General features: G+C 39.2%; 1 protein-coding gene across 1 annotated transcript in view; it reads right to left on the minus strand.

Moving 5' to 3' along the window:
• EFCAB5 (EF-hand calcium binding domain 5) overlaps positions 1 to 21315 on the minus strand; it is a 134531-nt gene that overhangs the window by 63524 nt on the left and 49692 nt on the right. The window contains exon 8 of the mRNA XM_049860383.1: positions 5512 to 5667. Coding sequence (XP_049716340.1) covers positions 5512 to 5667 — 156 coding nt within the window. The remainder of the gene's footprint in view (positions 1 to 5511; positions 5668 to 21315) is intronic.

The raw sequence follows: 21315 nt of genomic DNA on the forward strand, positions 1-21315 counted from the left end.
GGTCCTGTTTCTTTTTTTTTTTTTTTTTACAGATGGACATCCAGTTTGGTAGAACCATTTGTTAAAGAGACTGCCTTTTCTGCATTCAATAGACTTTGGTCCTTTGTCACAAATTAGCTGAAGGTAGGTGGATAGATTTACATCTGGGTTCTTGATTCTGTTCCATGGGTCTATGTGTCTGTTGTTGTACCACTACGAGGCTGTTTTGACTACTGTGGCTGTATAGAAGGTTCTGAAATCAGGTAGTGTGAGGCCTCCTACTTCATTCTTTTTTTTTTTTCAATAATGTTTTGCTTATCCGGGGCCTCTTTCCTTTCCATACAAAGTTGGCTATTAGTTTTTCCATCTTATTAAAGAATGCTGTTGGTATTTGGATTGGGATTGCATTGTATCTGTAGAGCACTTTGGGTAGAATTGACATTTTCATAATGTTGAGTCTTCCTATCCATGAGCATGGTATGCTTTTTCACTTATGTAGGTCTCTCTTGTTTTCTTTATATAGGTCTTTTACATTTCTGGTTAGATTTATTCCAAAGTATTTTATCTTTTTAGGGGCTATTATAAGTGGTATAGTTTTCCTGATTTCCCTTTTGAAGTTCTCTTTGTTGGTGTATAGGAAACCAACTGAATTTTGTATGTTTAGCTTGTATTCTGCAACTCTGCTGAATCTTTCTATTAGTTTCAGTAGTTTTCTTGTGGACTCTTTGGGGTTCTCCATGTATAGTATTATATAATCTGAGAATAAGGATAGTTTTACTTCTTCTTTTCCAATTTGGTTGCCCTTTATTTCTTTTTCTTGCCTTATTGCTCTAGCTAGAACTTCCAGCACAATGTTAAATAGGAGTGGTGATAAAGAGCATCCTTGTCATGTTCCCATTCTCAGGTGGCATGCTTTTAGCCTCTCTCTGTTGAGAATGGTGTTGGCTGTTGGTTTCATATAGATGCCCTTTATTATGTTGAGAAATTTCCCTTCTATTCCTATTTTATTAAGAGTTTTTTAAATCAGGAATGGGTGGTAGACTTTATCAAATCCCTTTTCTGCAACTATTGAGATGATCATGTGATTCTTTTGTTCCATTTATATAGTAGGTTATGTTGATTAATTTTCTAATGTTGAACCACACCTGCATACCTGGCATGAATTCCACTTAGTTGTGTTGTATTATTTTTTTTAATATGACACTGAATTCTGTTGGCTAGAATTTTGTTGAGAATTTTTGCATCTACATTCATGAGAGGTATAGTCTGTAATTTTCTTTTTTTGTGGTGTCTTTGCCTGATTTTGGTATCAGGGTTATGCTAGCTTCATAGAATGTATTCAGGAGTATTCCTTCCTTTTCTATGCTTTGAAATAGTTTGAGTAGTATTGGTGTTAGCTCTTCTCTGAATGTTTGGTAGAATTTTCCAGTGAAGCGGTCCGGGCCAGGGCTTTTTTGTTGTTGCTGTTGGGAGTTTTTTTAAATTACCTTTTCAAACTCTTCTCTTGTTATGGGTCTATGCAGACTTTTGTCTCTTATCTTTTAATTTAATTTTTGGTGAACTTAGTCATATCAATGTTTTTAATTTTGAGGTAGTGAAATGTATAAATCTTTTCCTTTATGGTCTGTGCTTATTTGGAGCAATCTTTAAGAAATAATTAACTATACTTAGTTCAAAAGGTATGCTCTATATTTGCTTCTAAAACTTTTAAAATTTTGTTTTCTACATCTAGGTCTCTGATCAACTGTAACTTATTTTTTTTTTTTATTGGTAAGATTGGAATTTATTTTTTATATTTTTTCCAATGTGAAAAGTCAATTGTTCCAATATTGTTTATTGATTAGTCATTTTCCCACTGATTTCTACCTCTTCAGTATGCCAGGAAGGCTCATCTGGCATCGACCTAATTGGATGTAGGCCATTTTTGAGTCACAGTTTCAGTTAACCTACCAAGGAAACTGTTAAAACAATTCCAGAGGTGTAACTAAATTATGACTGGTAGGGTGCGTGCCTGTGCACCACTTGAGGAGGGGCGCTAATGAGCAATTTCTTTTGGTCGTCACAGTTTCCATCACCAGCTGTGAGAGATCATTCAGCAATTTAAAACGAGTTGCCATAGGTGCTATTTTCCATAGATAGGCCACTGCCCAGATACTAAAAATACTACAACTAAGTATAACAATATTGCTAAGCTTGGGCCAATCCAATGTTATACTTCATCCCCCTTAGTCTAAAATTACTTAGGATCAATTCCCACACATATTCCACAGATTTTTGCTACACAAATTAAGCAAAAACTTGCTATTTTCTTGGAGCAGCAACATCTCTAAGGACAAATTTTGCATTAGTACCCCTGGGGGATGCTTAGATCTGACTCCAATTTTGGGTCTAAAGGCAATGAACATTGTACAGGTGTGTCTTAAGGAAAATAGGCATCCCCTTATAAGTTAGTTGCCCAGAGTCTGTAAGTAAAGAAAAGCTAATGGTCTAAGATAGGAGAATACAGATTGCTACTGCTGGCAAGGAAGGATTAGGGAGATTTGTGGCTCAAGTGTCAGCTTCTTCTGAGTATACTCAAATGCAGTCATTCCAAGTCTCAGGTCCCCTCTATTTCCCAAGCAATGTGCTAACTTTCTCATAAGAAACTTGGCAAGTCTGTGAATTCAACTTACATTATAATTCTGTCACATTAAATTTTAGCTGATTTTTTATTGACATCTGCTGAAGCTACAGGAAATAAAAATTCCTTTACAGCCATTATGGAAACTTTCTGGTTTTCTGACTGCAACTTGAGGTGAGAGTTTAAAAGATCTGAGCTTGCCTTTTACTTTCTATATTTCTCCAATGCAGTGAGATGAAGCCCACCTACTTATAGCCCTCATAAACCAAACCACACCCATTGCCATCAAGTCGATTCTGACTCATAGTGACCCTATAGGACAGAGTAGAACTTACCGTAGCGTTTCCAAGGAAAGCCTGGCGGATTTGAACTGCTGACCTTTTTGGTTAGCAGCTGCAGCACTTAACCAGCATGCCACCAGGGTTTCCTATAGCCCTTACAGTCATCATTATTATAACTATGGCCAAATGCAACAACCACTTGATCTCTTAAAGCCTTTCCTTCAATAGGCACTTAATCTCAAACAACTGTATGTGACAATTAAATTTATTTTTCATTGAAGAATAACATATGTGACAATTAAATTTATTTTTCATTGAAGAATAACAAGCATGCAATAAAAAAGTGGGCAAATTCTAACTGGTTAGATCCATGAATGTTTATCTATCTATACATCATGTAAGCATCACTCATATAAAGATTAAAAAAAAAAAACTCATTGCCATCGAGTCAATTTTGACTCATAGTGACTCTATAGGATAGAGTAGAACTGACCCAAAGGGTTTCCAAGGAACAGCTCGTGGGTTTGAACTGCCAACCTTTTGGTTAGCAGCCTGAACTCTTAACCACTGTGCCACCAGGGCCCCATATAAAGATAAAGAACATTTTTACCACCATCAAAAAGCTCTTTAACAGTACTTCAAACTCAGTAATTTCCCCAAAGCTAACTATTATTCTGATATCACCATAAATTAATTTTGTCTGTTCTTGAACTTCATATAAATGGAACCATATAGTACATGCTCTTTTGTGTCTGACTTTTTTGCTCAACTTTATGTCTAAAAGTGTCATTCGTGTTTCATTTGACTACAATTCATTTTTACATTGCTGCCGAATAAGCTACTGCATAAATATACAAAAAATTATTCACTCTATTTCAAATGGGCATTTGTGTTGTTTTCAGTTTTCAATTATTATAGTGATATTTTGTTGCTCATGCTTTTGGTGTCATATCTAAGAATCCATTGCCAAATCCAAGGTCATGAAGATTTACCCCTATGTCTTCTTCTCAGTGTTTTATGGTTTTAGTTCTTATGTTTAGGTCATTGATCCACTTTGAGTCAATTGTTTTAAATTTGAAAATATTTTATTACATAATCTTTTCATAGCACCACCAGCAGTAACAGAAGATGTAATTCCCAGTTCCTAATCCTGAAAAATATACTTTTATATTTATATCAATACCCCACTCCTATCCCATAATTCCACTACCTACTGTGGGTCTTTGCTTTAAAGCAGGAAACTATTCTTACAGGTAAATATATATGGAAGCTAAATAAAATACGGTTAGATCGACTAGGGATAGCTTGGTTGTAGGAGCAGGGAGGAAGAGGTTGTCTAGGCTGGGCAGGATGAATTACTCGGGTCTATCAGAAGTGGAGGCGGGCAGTATGTAAAAAGGCAGCATCAGGCAGGTGGGCTCTGGTGTCCTTGATTCATTAAGAAATGGCCTTTGTAGCAAGCAGCCATCTAAGATGTATCAATTGGTCTCAACCCACCTGGACCAAAGGAGAATGAAGAACACCAAAGATACAAGGTAATTAGGAGCCCAAGAGACAGAAAGGGCCACGTAAACCAGAGACTACATCAGCCTGAGACTAGAAGAACTAGATGATGCCTGGCTACAACTGATGACTGTCCTGAAAGGGAAGACAACAGAGAACCCCTAAGGGAGAAGGAGAGCACTGGGATGCAGACCCCAAATTCTCATAAAAAGACCAGACTTAATGGTCTGACTGAGACTAGAAGGATCCCAGTGGTCACGGTCCCCAGACTTTCTGCTAGCCCAAGACAGGGACCATTCCCAAAGCCAACTCTTCAGACAGGGATTGGACTGGACAATGGGATAGAAAATGACTCTGGTGAAGACTGAGCTTCTTGGATCAAGTAGACACATAAGACTATGTTGGCATCTCCTATCTGGAGGGGAGATGAGAGGGCAAAGGGGTCAGAAGTTGGCGGAATGGACACGAAAAGAGAGAGTGTAGGGAAGGGATGGGCTGTCTCATTAGGGGAGAGCAATTAGGAGTATATAGCAAAGTGTATATAAATTTTTGTATGAGAAACTAACTTGATGGTGGATTTGAACTGCCAGTCTTCTGGTTAACCACTGTCCTCCCAAGCCCCATTATTAGAAATACTTTTCGATATTAACTCTTCTTGATTTTAAGAAACAGCATAATAACATGTGGTAGGCAGCTCTTTTCTGTAGGAAGCTGCCAGCAAAGAGGGGAACCAAAAACAATCTTAAGCAATCCATTGACTTGAGAATGGGAAAGAGAAGGAGCTAGAGAAAAGTTAATAAATGCTTCAGGGAAATACCTTCAAACTACAGCCTGCAGACTGCTACCAGTCTATAACAAGGTAAGTACAGAAATTGAGAAGAGCTTCTAGAAAAATTTATAGCAATTTGAGAAAGTAATATGATAAAAATTCAGATTGGAATCTGATAGTAAAAAAATGTGGATTGTACTTGTAAATACTTTTTCTCTCTATTATTTCATTTTTATTGAGTATCAGTCCACAATAGACTGGATGGAAATTAACTCCATAACCACCACTAACAGCAAACCTAAAATGAATTCTTCACTGCAAATAGTATGAGAAGCACTGTTGTAAGGGTCTTAACTTACCTTCCCATGGTCACAATACAAGAAGAGTTCAGCAAACATCTGTCTCCTCATGTCAGCTTTTATGACCTCCCGAAACTCTTCTGCACAGTGGCAAAGGTGCTTAAGGAGTTCCTCAAACATTTCACTTTTAAAGTCTACAATGTGTGAAGAGATGTACTGCAGAGAAAAAAGAGGACAAATGGTTGATTTTTAGTAGTGTTCTTTACTTGGACTTTCCTGACGGTCAACTGATGTACATGAAATTTATTGGATGCAAATGTATTTTCAAATTTTTTTATCATTTAGATAAAACATTTTCATGTAAGTGTTGCTTTATAGACTATGCCACAGAGATAGGTAGCCAAGATAGCTTTCTACACCGTACACCAGTGGGACTAGATATTTTCTGAGCAATTTACCTCTAGATCACATCAGTAGGCATTATGTAGGGCAGACTTTCTTCACAGTATGAAATACCAGCAGCCCTAAAATGTTGCTTGTAAATTAAAAGTTCTAAAAACTGAGTCCAGTTTTTCTGTTGATGTATAGCATATAAGCATATGTGTGTTTCACTATGCTTTACTACCAGAGTATAAGGGATGAGGATTATGAACAGTTTTTATGTCTTCTGATATTGCAATAGGCTGTCCTTGGTCTTTTTTTTTTTTTTTTTTTTAAGTCTAGAGACTGAAAACAACTATATTCTTGGGCCACTTCTCTTGATCCCTGACTCTGCCTACCAACTCAGAGCATGACCATAAAACCAGAAGAGAAAAATCAGAACCATCAACATATATATACACACATTTCAACATATATATACACACATATACTTACATATATATACAGAGAGAGGGAGAGAAAGATTTATCTCAAGGAAATGGCTTAGTGATTGTAGAGGCCACCAAGTCCCAAATCCATGGTTCAGATATCAGGCTGGAGGTTTTTTGGGATTCAGGTAGCTGCAGGGGCTGATGAACCCAAGATCTGCAGGTAAGATGGCAGGCCACTGGCTCACAGGCTGCAGAGGCTGACGAATCCTAAGATTGGCAGGTAAGCTGCTAGCTCAAGTCCCAAGAAGCAGAGATCAGATGATGGCAAGCTGGATGTGGGATCCAGAGTGACAGCCTTGCTGGAATATCCATGTATATACTCGAGGTAGGACACAGCCCCAAGGAAACTCCCTTTCAACTGATTGGCTGCTCATAGCAGATATCATCATGGAATTGATTACATCATCACATAACTGCCAAATTACATCATTACATAACGGCAAACTATATCATAACTGCCAGACCACTGAGAATCACAGACCAACCAACTTGACAGACAACCTTAACCATCACATTCCACCCCTTGTCAAACTGGCACATGTACACATCTCTTTAAACCATACATAATCTGTAAATGAAGACAATTATAAAGTCATACTCGCATGTAACATGATACAACTAACACACGTACAATTGAAAATGTACTAGCCCAGTTTACATCTTATATTTTATAAGTGAAGAAAACAAAAATATTTGATGCATACATACAAAGAAGAAATACTCATAACAATTACAGTCATTGTTTCTGCAACTGGTCCCATAGTTGTGGCTGGTATTTAGAATATCTTTTTCCACCACTCATTCTCTATTCCCTTTACCATTAGGAAGCTCCTCAGCTGGTGCTTTTCCTGGAAGAGTGACCCAAACCTTCACTCCTGAAGGGTCTAGGCCATTAATATTCATGTCAGAATTGGGTTGCTGTAGTTTTCCACTGATTTTAATTACAGGGCATGGTAGTACTAAGACATGCCCTAAGAGGTCTCCTGTATTCTAGACATACTCTCCTTTACTTCCATTACTTAATGTCAATCTGATTTCCTCTTGGAATCAGGATCAATCACTGCAGCTAATACGGTAACTCCCTTCTTTGCCTGTTGAGCCAGAGGCATGAGGAGCCCAAAGTGGCCAGGTGGCATTCATTTCCAGTTCATTGGAATTAGTGATGTGTCTCCAGCTGGAAGCATTCCTCCCTTTGAAACTAAGACATCTAGACCCGCAGAGCATAAGGTGGCAGGGACAGGAAGCAAAAATTTTACGAGTGGGTCACTCGGGTAATAGTGAGTGGTGCCACTTCCATTTCCATCCCTTGATTCCTGGACCCATGAATCCTGGCTATGGGAGAAACAGCATCATATATTGGATGCTGGTTGAGAGCATATACAACCCCTGGAGAACACTGCCCTAGCCCTGCAAGGTATTGCCACATAGCTGGCACTATAATTGCATCTTTACAAGGCCATTCCATTATTCTATCAAGCCAGCTGCTTTGGGATGATTGGGAAGATGGTAAGACTAGCAAATTCCATGAGCATGAGCCCATTGCCACACTTCATTTGCTATGAAGTTAGGATGATGTTGTGTGGACACCATGATGGTGGATAAGGCATTCTGTAAGACCACAGATGGTGGTTTTAGCAGAAGCATTGCATGCAGGGAAAGCAAGTCCATATCCAGAGTAAGCATCTATTCCAGTAAGAACAAAATGCTGCTGCCCTTTGCACCATGGAAGTGGTCCAATATAATCAAGCTGCCACCAGGTTGCTGACTGATTACCTCCAGGAATGTTGCCATATTGGGGACTCAGTGCTGGCCTCTGCTGCTGGCAGATTGAGCACCCAGCAGTGGCTGTAGCCAAGTTGGCCTTGGTGAGTAGAAGTCCATGTTGCTGACCCCATGCATAACCTTCATCCCTACCACCATGGCTACTTTGTTCAGAAGCGCATTGAACAATGATGGGAGTGGCTGGGGAAAAGGGATCACTGGTTTCCACAGAACTCATCCTCCTATCCACTTGATTGTTAAAATCCTCCTCTGCTGAGGTTCCCCTTTGGTGAGCATTCACATGAGACACAAATATCTTCTCTTCTTTGGCCCATTCCAAGTAGTCTATCCACATACTTCTTCCCCATACATCTTTGTCACCAATTTTCCAATCATGTTCCTTCTAAGTCCCTGACCATCCAGCCAAACCATTGGCCACAGCCTATGAATCAGTATACAATCACACATCTGGCCATTTCTCCTTCCAAACAAAGTGAACAACCAGATGAACTGCTCCAGGTATTGCCCATTGGGAAGATTTCCCTTCATCAATGTCCTTCAGGGAGGCCCCAGAAAGGGGCTGTAATGCTGTTGCTGTCCACTTTCGTGTGGTGCCTGCATATTGTGCAAAACCAGGCATGAGTTTTCTTTTCCTCAGTCAAATGATTATAAGGAACTCCTCATGAGGCCATAGGTGCATACTGGGAGAAGGCAGGTCGTGTGACAGGAGTGGAGACCATGGGCATTTTGGCCACTTCCTCACGCAACTTACTTGTGCCTTCAGGTCCTTCTCAGGCCAGATCTCATATATACCACTTCCGTTTAATGATGGAGTGCTGCTGTGCACGTCTCACTTTATGACTCTGTGAGTCAGACAACACCCAGCTCATGATGGGCACCTGAGGCTGCATGGTTACTTGGTGACCCGTGGTTAAATGTTCAATCTCTACTAAAACCCAGTAACAAGCCAAAAGCTGTCTCTCAAAAGGAGAGTAGTTTTCTGCAGAGTATGGCAGGGTTTTGCTTCAAAATCCTAAGGGTCTGCACTGTGATTCACCAAGGGGGCCTGCCAAAGACCCAAACAGCATCTCTATCTGCCACTGACATCTCAAGCACCATTAGATCAGCTGGATCATATGGCCCAAACGGCAGAGCAGCCTGCATGGCAGCCTGAACTTGTTGCAGAGCCTTTTCTTGTTCTGGGCCCCAGTTAAAAACAGGTTTTTGAATTGCTTGATAAATAGGTCTGAGTAGTACACCCAAATGAGGGTGCCTCCAAATGCTGCCTCCAAAATCCAAAGAGACCCAACAGGCATTGTGCCTCCTTTTTAGTTTTAGGAGGGGCCAGATGCAACAACTTATCCTTTACTTTAGAAGGAATATCTTGACATGCCCCAATGGTTTAGACCTAAGAAAGTAACTTTCGATTGCACGTGGTGCTCTATTCATGGTCATGCCCTGTTCTTCAAGTGGCATTTTCCCCCATGGCTACTTTAAACTAAGAAGTCCCTTTCAGGCACAGAGAATCCAAGGATCCTAGCCATCATATAAAATACTGCTTCTATTTGGAAAATAGGTTCCAAGTTTCAAACTTACAGAAGCTTTTTTGGGGGAGGCGGGGGGAAAGAAGCCAGGTAATCGTGAAACTGCCATTGAAAAAATTATGGACACTGTAACCACTCAAGGTAGCCTTTGCCTTAAGATAAACCAAGAAAATTTTAGACATGCCCATCTCTCTTTCAGGAGTCCCGGGGTGGTGCAAATGATTAGGCACACGACTACTAGTTGAAAGTTTGGCAATTAGAACCTACCCAGAGGTACCTCAGAAGATAGACCTGGTGAACTGCTTCCAAAAGGTTAGCCTTGAAAACCCTATGGAGCAGTTCTACTCTGCACAGATGGGATCACCATGAGTCAGAATTGACTCGACAGCAACTAACAACATCTCTCTTTTAAACTTCTCTTGAAGCAGATTATCGGGAATTTCTTTATCAAAATAAAGGGAATTTGTAGAGCTCGAAAAGTCCAGGGAGGAAGAAAAAAGAACACTTCTACCTAAAAACTTAACTAAATTTTTGATGACCAAATAAGCAAACAAATATATTTGAAATGGTTTTCTTCAGTTGATAAGCAAATTAACCAAGCCCAGATAATGAAATGAAAAGGTATATCCACTGTAAAACTGAAATTTGGGAATTTCAGAAAGGATCCATCTATCAATGCCCGCTTACTCTTGGCCTGAACACAAGACAATGCAGTTAGTTTTGCTAATGGAAACCCACAGAACCTAGGGGTTAAGACTTCTGTTCTTTTTCAAACTTGTGTCTAGTTGCCATAGAGTAGATTGACTCACGGAGAACCCCTGTGAGTGGGAGTAGAACTGTGCTCCATAGAGTTTTTTTTTTTTTAAATAATTAATTTTGTTGTTGAAAATATACATAGCAGAACATACATCAACTCAACAATTTCTACCTGTACAATTCAGTGACATTGATTACATTCTTCAAGTTGTGCAACCATTCTCACCCTCCTTTTCTGAGTTGTTCCTTCCGCATTAACAGAAACTCACTGCCCCCTAAACTTTCTATCTAATCTTTCGAGTTGGTGTTGTCAGTTTGATCCTATATAGTTAAGTTTTTTAAAAGAACGCAATGCTCAAGACAGACATTCTTTACTTATTAAGCTAAACTCTTCTTTGGTTGAAAACTGTGGTGGTGTAGTGGTTATGTGCCGCAGCTGCTAACCAAAAGGTTGATAGTTCAAATCCACCACGTGCTCCTTGGAAGCTCTATGGGGCAGTTCTACTTTGTCCTATAGGGTTGCTATGAGTCGGAATTGACTCAGTGGCAGTGGGTTTGCTTTTTGGTTTTATTCTTTGGTTTAAAGAAGACTTCAGGGAATATTTTTGGTTTAAGGTTTAAAGACTATCTCAGGGCAATAGTTTTGGGTTTTCATTCAGCCTCAATGTACAGAGATTTCAATGACTGGTGTTTTGGAAGTAAGTCATCAGGCCTTTCTTCTGAGGCACCTCTGGGTAGACTCCAACATTTGGTTAGCAGCCAAGCACGTTAACCATTGCACCACCAAAGGACTGCTCAAACTTGTACGGGGAACACAGTAGCTGTTTCCAGCACTCAGCACCTGTGTTAAAGTGGTACAAATGGTAACATTTGTCTCCTGTAATGAGTTCTCTTCAGAGGGTTAGGGAGGCGTGTTCTCAAAATTTAAAACAAGTCTGAGACTCTCTCAAAACAGATTTCTTACATGCCTAAAACAAAACAAACTAAAAAATTCAAATAAACCAGTGGACTCTACATTTCAAATTATTTCTGTCAATATGCAAATATTTTCAAGTATTTGTTCTTAAGGTTCCTGTTGAAGCAAGGAGACACAAGGTAAGGCAGGTGGAAGAAATTTAAAACTCATGACCTCCAGATGAGTTTCCCAGATAAAACCTGCACCATTGAAGCCTCATTTTTCTTATATTATGCATCCCTCAGCAGCAATGAATATAATCATTTACAATGTTTTTCACCTGTTCATTGCTTTCTAATTTTTTTAAAGTCTTTAATTGCTTACATTTTGATCCTCCCATTCCCTGATCCTCTCCCTGGACCCATACACACACACACACAAGGAATGCCTGCATGCACACAGTTACACTCACATACAACACTGCACTATTTGGTCTTTAAGGGTAAGAAAGACAACTTTTAATTTGACCTCGCTGCTAGCACACTATTTGTTATATGCCTGGTAACTAAGAGACTAGATGTAAACATTCTAAAAGAGCTACTTTTGGTCTTCACTCACTGGAATAAAACAGATGAAAAGTGAGAGAAATATTATTGTCACCTAAGAAATCATCATCTGTGCATTCATCCATCAGAAAACATATACACTAGGAAAATGAGGCTCACATGGAGGCATCTGTGACCATTCATTCTCTCCGTTACTTTTTTTCTCTATATTATTTACGACTCTGTTTCCTCCAAACACGCTCGCTCCCGAGTGCTAATTACACTAAAAAAAATTACACTGCTCCTTACAAATGATCAGAGGGGCAAGTGCATGGCACAGTATCTCCACTGGGTGGCGCCTGTGTGTAATAGCGTGACTTTAAGCCCGACATTTATAATTAGTTTTCTTCCAGTTTCATTAAATGAGTGCTGAGAAAAGTCTTAAAGCCAATCTCTTTATAAAGCAAGTGTTTCAAACACTACTTCTATGCATATGGGATGGCCCAATGGTTTGTTGATCAGATAATTAAATATTTTCAATAAATATTTCTGTACAAGAAATACTTTCTTGTTTTCTGTCCAAGCAACGGCTGTCTATAATGAAGGTGCCTGAGTGTGTGCTGTTTGTATTTCAGGAAGAGAAGCTGGGAAATGTCAGGAAAACGAATTCTCACCTCTCAAATCGCCCAAATCATGCATTGAAACAAAATAACATACCGTAAATGTCCACAGAATTAATATGATATGTACTCATTAGCATTCTGTGTAATGCCTATGTTGATAGGGTCCCAACCTAACTTTCCTCCCTCGTTTCTCACCCTTTTGTATTCATGTATCTCACACACTAGTCAAAACGAATTCTTCGCTACCGTGTAGACATAAAATTCTCTTTCAGGACTTACTGCCTTTTACATGCAGTTCTTCTGCCTTCCTGAAAAGCCCTCCCTTTTCTACGTAAGTCCAGTTCCTGAAGACCCAGCTATAGTATATTACCTGGGACTTATCGGCTCACTCACTCTACTGGTGCTCTTCCGTCTCCTCTGGGATTCTCTGGTCTAGTACAATCGTTTGCAGTTCTCTGCCTGTTTGTGTCCTTGCTTATCTCTGTAACCCCAACACCTGGTACATACAGCAAAAACTGGCCATTCTGGAGTCCAAAAATTTAATTGTATTGGCTCAGAGTCACATGGCAATGTCAGGCTTGAGCCTGCTGCGGAGAATGAGAACCAATTGCTATCACGTGGAAGATGAATTCACCACATATTCACACACATATGGTTCCATTTGTGGGAAATGTCCAAAACAGGCGAAGGTACAGAGACAGAAAGTAGATTAGTGGTCACCTAGGGCTGGAGGTTTGGAGAGAAATGGGAGTAACTACTAACTGAACTGGCATAGAGTTTTGTTTTGGGTGGGGGGGCGGGGGAGGGAGCAAAGAAAATGTTCTAAAAATTAAGTATTGTAATGGTGGCACAGGTTTGTAAATATACTAAAAGCCACTGGATTATGTACTTTAAATACTGGATGGTATGGTTTGTGTTGCATAGCGAGGGCTGAATAATGGTCCTCAAAGCTACCAGCCCAAGCTACCAGCCCCTAGTTCCTAGAACCTGTAAATGTAATTTTGTATGTGAAAAGGGTTTTTGCAGATGTCCAGGTAAGAATTTTGAGAGAGAGCGATTATCCTGGTTTATCTGGGTGGGCCCTAAATGCAACGACATGTGTCCTTATAAAAGACAGGAAGAGGGAGATTTCTCTGACAGAACAGAAAGAAGGAGGCGATGTGACCTCGAAGGCAGAGACTGGTAATGCGGCCACAAGTCAAGGAATGCCACCAGGCACCAGGAGCTGAAAGAGGCAAGGAATGGATCCTCCATAGACTTTCAGGAGGGTGTGCAGCCCTGCTAACACCTTGATTTTGGCCCAGCGATTCTGATTCTGGACTTTTGGCCTCCAAAATTGGGAGGCAATAAATTTTTGTGGTTTTAAGCCACCAAGTTTGTGATAATTTGTTACAGAAGTCATAGGAAATAAAGCAATATGTGAATTATACCTCAATATAGTTGTTAAAAAAAATGTAATGTCTCCACAATTATGTAGATTTTTCGTTCCCTTGTCTTTACATTTATAGTAATTTTTATCTTATATATTCTATTTTGACATTCTGTAAGTTCATAAAATTTTAAGAGAGTGCTTTCATCTTTACGAATTTTGAACTTTACAAATACAAATTTTAACATTCACAAATATTAGAAATACTCTTGGTTCCATGAAATGATTTTAAGTCTTGAAATTTGCTCAGTTTTGTTTGCTTGCTTGGTTATTTTCATTTACACGATATTCCCTTAACAAGTCTTTTACTTTCATTTTTTGTCACTTTATATTAAATGAAAATATAAAGTTGAATAGCATTTTTATCCAATTATAAAACACATCAATCGTAAGACGAACTGCTGATTTAATAACAGATTTTTGTGGTTTGGGAAGACGGAGAAGAATTACTATTTACTCAAATGTACACAGTGATTGCAAGATGTGTCCTGACTTCAAAAATGCAAAAAGAGTTGTGGAAACGTAATAATTGGATTGCTTGGTCTGATTCAATATAAGAGTTTTTATCTTTTAATAGGGAAGTCTAGCTCTTTTATATTTATTAAAATTTAATTGTATACATATATTGCATTTCATTCTTTCTGTTTTTTTTTTAGCTTCCTTTTTGTTTCTGTCCATTGTTCCACGCATAGTAATTTGTTTTATTTATTTTTTTAGTTGTTCTTTAGGTGAAAGTTTACAGAGCAAACCAGTTTTTCATTCAACAATTAATACACAGATTGTTTGGTGACACTGGCTGCCAACCCCGTGATGTGTCAACATTCTCCCCTTCTCCACCCCAGGTTCCCCACTTCTATTTGTCCAGTTTTCCTGCCCCGTCTTATCTTTGCTTTTGGGCTGGTGTGCCCATTTAGTCTCATATACATAATTAAACTATGAAGCACATTCCTCATGTGTGTTATAGTTTGTTTTATAGGTCTGTCTAATCTTTGGCTGAAGGGTGAACTTTGGGAGTGACTTCAGTACTGAGTTAAAAGGGTGTCCCAGGGCCATACTCTTGGAGTTTCTCCAGTCTCTGTCAGACCAGTAAGTCTGGTCCTTTTTTGTGAATTTGAATTTTGTTCTACATTTTTCTCCCACTCTGTCAGGGACCCTCTATTGTGATCCTTGTCAGAGTGGTCGGTGGTAGTCAAGCACCATCCAGTTGTTCTGGGCTCAGTCTGGTGGAGGCTGTGGTACCTGTGTTCCATTAGTCTTTTGGGCTAATTAATATTTTACTTGTGTCTTTGGTTTTCTTCTTTCTCCTTTGATCTGAACAGGATGGGACTATGCATAGTAATTTGGAAGATAAATGTTGCATTTATATTATCAATATTGGCTAGGTTTACTTTTTTCAAAAGCGTGTTTTAATAGTTTAACAATTTAATAGCTTAAAAAATAGTTTTTTTAATGTCAGAGTCAAGCATGAAAATGCATTAAAAAAAAAAAATCTCCCCCCTCTTCCCACAGTGGTTAAGAGCTCGGCTGCTAACCAAAACGTCTGAAGTTCAAATCTACCAGCCGCTCCTTGGAAACCCTATGTGGCAGTTACTCGGTTCTATAGGTCGCAATGAGTCAGAATTGACTCGACAGCAGTGGGTCATTCTTCCCATTTAAGACAAAGTTTAGCAAAATTTTGCTTTTTTTCTACACCCCTGCAAGTTATTTTATATTATATATTACTTCTTTTGAGAATAATTTGGTATTTTACTTATCCTGTAACTAGATTTACAACAACATTTGATATCTTTCTTTTATCTGGTTTCAGTGCTTACCACCAGTTTTTTGTTTTTGTTTTTAAATAATATTTTATTGTGTTTAGGGTGAAAGTTTACATAGCAAGTTAGGTTCCCATTGAACAATTCCTATACAAATTATTCAGTGATATTGGTTACAGTTTTCATAATGTGTCATCATTCTTATTCACTCTGTTCTGGTTTTACCATTTCCAGTACTCTAGTTTCCCTGTCCCCTTACCTTCTCATCTTTGCTTTAGAGCAATTTTTGACCATTTTGTCTCATACAGATATTTTTTAAAGGAGGTCATTACTTATACGTGTCTGTCAGTTTGCTGTACTGTGGGGGCTTGCATGTTGCTGTGATGCTGGAAGCTGTGCCACCAGTATTCAGATACCAGCAGGATCACCCATGGAGGACAGGTTTCAGTTGAGCTTCCAGACTAAGACTAGGAAGAAGGACCCAGCTAAAAGCATTAGCCAGTGGAAACCTTACGAATAGCAGTGGAACATTGTCTGATATAGTGCTGGAAGATGAGCCCCCCAGGTTGGAGGGCACTCAAAAGACGACTGGGAAAGAGCTGCCTCCTCAAAGTAAAGTCGACCTTAATGACGTGGATGGAGTAAAGCTTTCAGGACCTTCATTTGCTGATGTGGCACGACTCAAAATGAGAAGAAACAGCTGCAAACATCCATTAATAATCGGAACCTGGAATGTAGGAAGTATGAACCTAGGAAAATTGGAAATCATCAAAAATGAAATGGAAAGCTTGAAGACTGATATCCTAGGCATTAGTGAGCTGAAATGGACTGGTATTGGCCATTTTGAATCAGACAATCATATAGTCTACTATCCTGGGAATGACAACTTGAAGAGGAATGGTGTTGCATTTATCATCAAAAAGAATGTTTCAAGATCTATCCTGAAGTACAACGCTGTCAGTGATAGGATAATATCTACAAGGAAGACCAGTTAATACGACTATTACTCAAATTTACACACCAACCACTAGGGCCAAAGATGCAGAAATAGAAGATTTTCATCAGCTGCTGCAGTCTGTAATTAGTCAAACTAGCAATCAAGATGCATTGATAATTACTGGCGATTGGAATGTGAAAGATGGAAACAAAGAAGAAGGATCAGTAGTTGGAAAATATGGCCTTGGTGATAGAAACAATGCCAGAGAGGGAATGATAGAATTCTTCAAGACCAACGACTTCTTCATTGCAAATACCTTCTTTCACCAACATAAACAGTGACTGTATACACGGACCTTGCCAGATGGAACACACAGAAATCAAATTGACTACATCTGTGGAAGGAGATGATGGAAAAGCTCAATATCGTCAGTCAGAACAAGGCCGGGGGCCGACTGTGGAACAGACCATCAGTTGCTCATAAGCAAGCTCAAGCTGAAACTGAAGAAGATCAGAGCAAGTCCACGAGAGCCAAAATATGACCTTGAGTCTATCCCACATGAATTTAGAGACCATCTGAAGAATAGATTTGATGCATTGAGCACTAGCAACCGAAGTCCAGACGAATTGTGGAATGACATCAAGGACATCATCCATGAAGAAAACAAGAGGTCATTGAAGAGACAGGAAAGAAAGGAAAGACCAAGACGGATGTCAGAGGAGATTCTGAAACTTGCTCTTGAGCGTCGAGCAGCTAAAGCAAAAGGAAGAATTGACAAAGTAGAAGAATTGAACAGAAGATTTCAAAGGGCGTCTTGAGAAGACAAAGTAAAGTATTATAATGACATGTGCAAAGAGCTGGAGATAGAAAACCAAAAGGGAAGAACACGCTCGGTGTTTCTCAAGCTGAAAGAACTGAAGAAAAAATTCAAGCCTCGAGTTGCAATAGTGAAGGATTCTATGCGGAAGATATTAAACAACGCAGGAAGCATCAAAAGAAGATGGAAGGAATACACAGAGTCATTAGACCAAAAAGAATTAGTCGCCGTTCAACCATTTCAAGAGGTGGCATATGATCAGGAATCGATGGTACTGAAGGAAGAAGTCCAAGCTGCTCTGAAGGCACTGGCGAAAAACAAGGCTCCAGGAATTGATGGAACATCAATTGAGATGTTTGAACAAACAGGTGCAGCGCTGGAGGTGCTCATCCATCTATGCCAAGAAATATGGAAGACAGCTTCCTGGCCAACTGACTGGAAGAGATCCATATTTATGCCTATTCCCAAGAAAGGTGATCCAACTGAATGTGGAAATTATAGAACAATATCATTAATATCGCACGCAAGCAAAATTTTGCTGAAGAACATTCAAAAACAGCTGCAGCAATATATCGACAGAGAACTGCCAGAAATTCAGGCTGGTTTCAGAAGAGGATGTGGAACCAGGGATATCGTTGCTGATATCAGATAGGTCCTGGCTGAAAGTAGAGAATACCAGAAGGATGTTTACCTGTGTTTTATAGATGCAAAGGCATTCAACTGTGTGGATCATAATAAATTATGGATAACATTGCGAAGAACAGGAATTCCAGAACACTTAATTGTGCTCATGAGGGACCTTTACATAGATCAGGAGGCTGTTGTTTGGACAGAACAAGGGGATACTGATTGGTTTAAAGTCAGGAAAGGTGTGCGTCAGGGTTGTGTTCTTTCACCACACCTATTCAATCTGAATGCTGAGCAGATAATACGAGAAGCTGGACTGTATGAAGAAGAACGGGGCATCAGGATTAGAGGAAGATTCATTAACAACCTGTGTTATGCAGATGACACAACCTTGCTTGCTGAAAGTGAAGAGGACTTGAAACACTTACTAATGAAGATCAAAGACCACAGCCTTCAGTATGGATTGCACCTCAACATAAAGAAAACAAAAATCCTCACAACTGGACCAATGAGTAACATCATGATAAACGGAGAAAAGATTGAAGTTGTCAAGGATTTCATTTTACTTGGATCCACAATCAACAGCCATGGAAGCAGCAGTTAGGAAATCAAAAGACACATTGCACTGGGTAAATCTGCTGCAAAGAACCTCTTTAAAGTGTTGAAGAGCAAAGATGTAACCTTGAAGACTAAGGTGCGCCTGACCCAAGCCATGGTATTTTCAATCACATCATATGCCTGTGAAAGCTGAACAATGAATAAGGAAGACTGAAGAAGAATCGATGCCTTTGAATTGTGGTGTTGGTGAAGAATATTGAATATACCATGGACTGCCAAAAGGATGAACAAATCTGTCATGCAAGAAGCACAACCAGAATGTTCCTTAGAAGTGAGGATGGCGAGACTGCGTCTTACATACTTTGGACATGTTGTCAGGAGGGATCAGTCCCTGGAGAAGGATATCATGCTTGGCAGAGTACAGGGTCAGCGGAAAAGAGGAAGGCCCTCAACGAGGTGGATTGACACAGTGGCTGCAACAATGAGCTCAAGCATAATAACGATTATGAGGATGGCTCAGGACCAGGCAGTGTTTCGTTCTGTTGTGCATAGGGCCGCTATGAGTCAGAACCGACTCAACAGCACCTAACAACAACAACATTACTTATGGGTGATATTTTTTATTTTGTGGGCCAATCTGCTATTTAGCTAAAAGGTGACTTCAAGGGATAATTTCAATTTAAGTTTTAAAGAGTATTTCAGGGCGACAGTCTCAGGGAATCCTCTACTCTTACCAATCCAGTAAGTCTGAACTTTTTAAGGAATTTGAGTTCTGTTCCACGTTTGTCTCCTATTCTATCAGGATCCATCTACTGTAACCCTGATCAGAATGGTCAGTAGTGGTAGCCTGGCACAATCTAGTTCTTCTGGTCTCAAGGTAGATGAGAACATGGTTTGTGTAGACTATTAGTCCTGTAGACTACTTTTTTCTCTGAGTCTTTGGTTTCTTTCTTTGTTTTTTGTTTCTGGATGAGTAGAGACCAATAGTTGTACCTCAGATGGCTGCTCGCAAGTTTTTAAGACCCCAGACACAACTAACCACATTGAGATGCAGAACATATACTTTATGAACTATATTATGGCAGTTAACTGAGTTGTCCCACGAGACTATGGTCCTAAACCTTCAAAGCCAGAAAAGCGATCTAGCGAGGTGTTGGGTTACATCTAAGAAGTATCTGTAACTGTGTCCCCTATGTGGTTTATTATATATATACAGGTGTACATGCATGCACACACACAACTGTATGTACATATGCCTATAGATACATCTATCTGGACACACATCTGTACTCATATATTCATACCCATACACATACATGTCTATATACATATTTGTGTAACCACACGCAAATCAGTAGGTAAAATGGGCAAAGGATATGAACAGGTAATTCACAAGAAGAAATTTTAAAATTACACAAAAATGTTTACCCTCGCTAGTAATCAAAAAATTAAAAAAAAAAAAAAAAGGCCATCAAATTGCAGAGGCTTCTTATATTCAGTAATGTCCACTGTTGGTGAGAACGCGATACCTTGAGACCTCACCTACACTGGTGATGGGAGAATAAGTCAGTACAATCTAGAGCACAATTTGACAATAGATATCAAAACCCTAGCAATGTTCATATGCTTTGACCTAGTAATTCCATTTCTAGGAATCTATTCTAAGAAAATTATTAGGGCTTTAAACAAAAATTTATATGCAGATATTAGTCTTATGATTTTTATAGTGAAAAAGGAAAAAGTAGATATCCAACAATAAAGTATTAAATAAATTATAATACAATCACATAATGGAATATTATATACCAAAACCACACTACTGTGGAGTCAATTTCAACTCATAGCAACACTGTGTAACTGGCCCATAGGGCTTCTATGACTGTAAATCTTTATGGAAGCAGGCCATCACATTTTTCTACAGCAGAGTGGCTAGTAGGTTCAAACCACTGACCCTTCAGTTAGCAGCCAAGTGCTTAACCACTGAGTCACCAGAGCTCCTTGGAATATTATATATTTAAAAAACAAAAACAAAAACCCTTGCCATTAAGTTGATTCTGACTCTTAGATGACATTACAGGACAGAGTAGAACTGTCCCATATGGTTTCCAAGGAGCAGCTGCTGGATTCAAACTGCTGACTTTTAAGTTAGCAGGCAACTGCTTAAACACTGAGCCACCAGGGCACTGAAATCATGTTTTAAGGACCAAGATGGAGTAGATTAACTTCTCCCTGTTCTTTCTGCTAAAGTACAGCTAAAAATCCTGGATATTAGCTATAAAATAAACTTAAGAAGACTATGAAAGTTACCTTGACTATGGGACTCATCCAAGTTAAACAAAAGAAAATAGAGGAAAGTGGTATTGAAAGATATGGAACAACACAAAAGCAACTTATGGAAGACTTAGGATTCCAGTACCATTAAACTGCCTATTTCCCTACAGTAGAATAATACTTTCTCAGATACAGTGTAATGTTGACTTTGGAACCAAATCGCCTGAGTCCAAATCTCCTCAGCTCCACTGGCTGTAAGAGCTTGTGCAGGTTACTTAACCTTTCTGCACCTTATGTCCTCCTCATCTGTAGAAATAGGGGTAAAAATAGTGTCTGCCTTACAGGGTTGCTGAAAGGATTATCTGAATAACTTAGAACAATGCCTGGCCTATAGGAAATGCTCTGTAAGTTTTAGTTCTCATTATTATTATTTGATTAATTTTATATTTAGTAAAAATATTCATAACAAAAC

The sequence above is a fragment of the Elephas maximus genome, chromosome 19, assembly GCF_024166365.1.
Source record: "Elephas maximus indicus isolate mEleMax1 chromosome 19, mEleMax1 primary haplotype, whole genome shotgun sequence".
NCBI classification, from domain to species: domain Eukaryota; kingdom Metazoa; phylum Chordata; class Mammalia; order Proboscidea; family Elephantidae; genus Elephas; species Elephas maximus.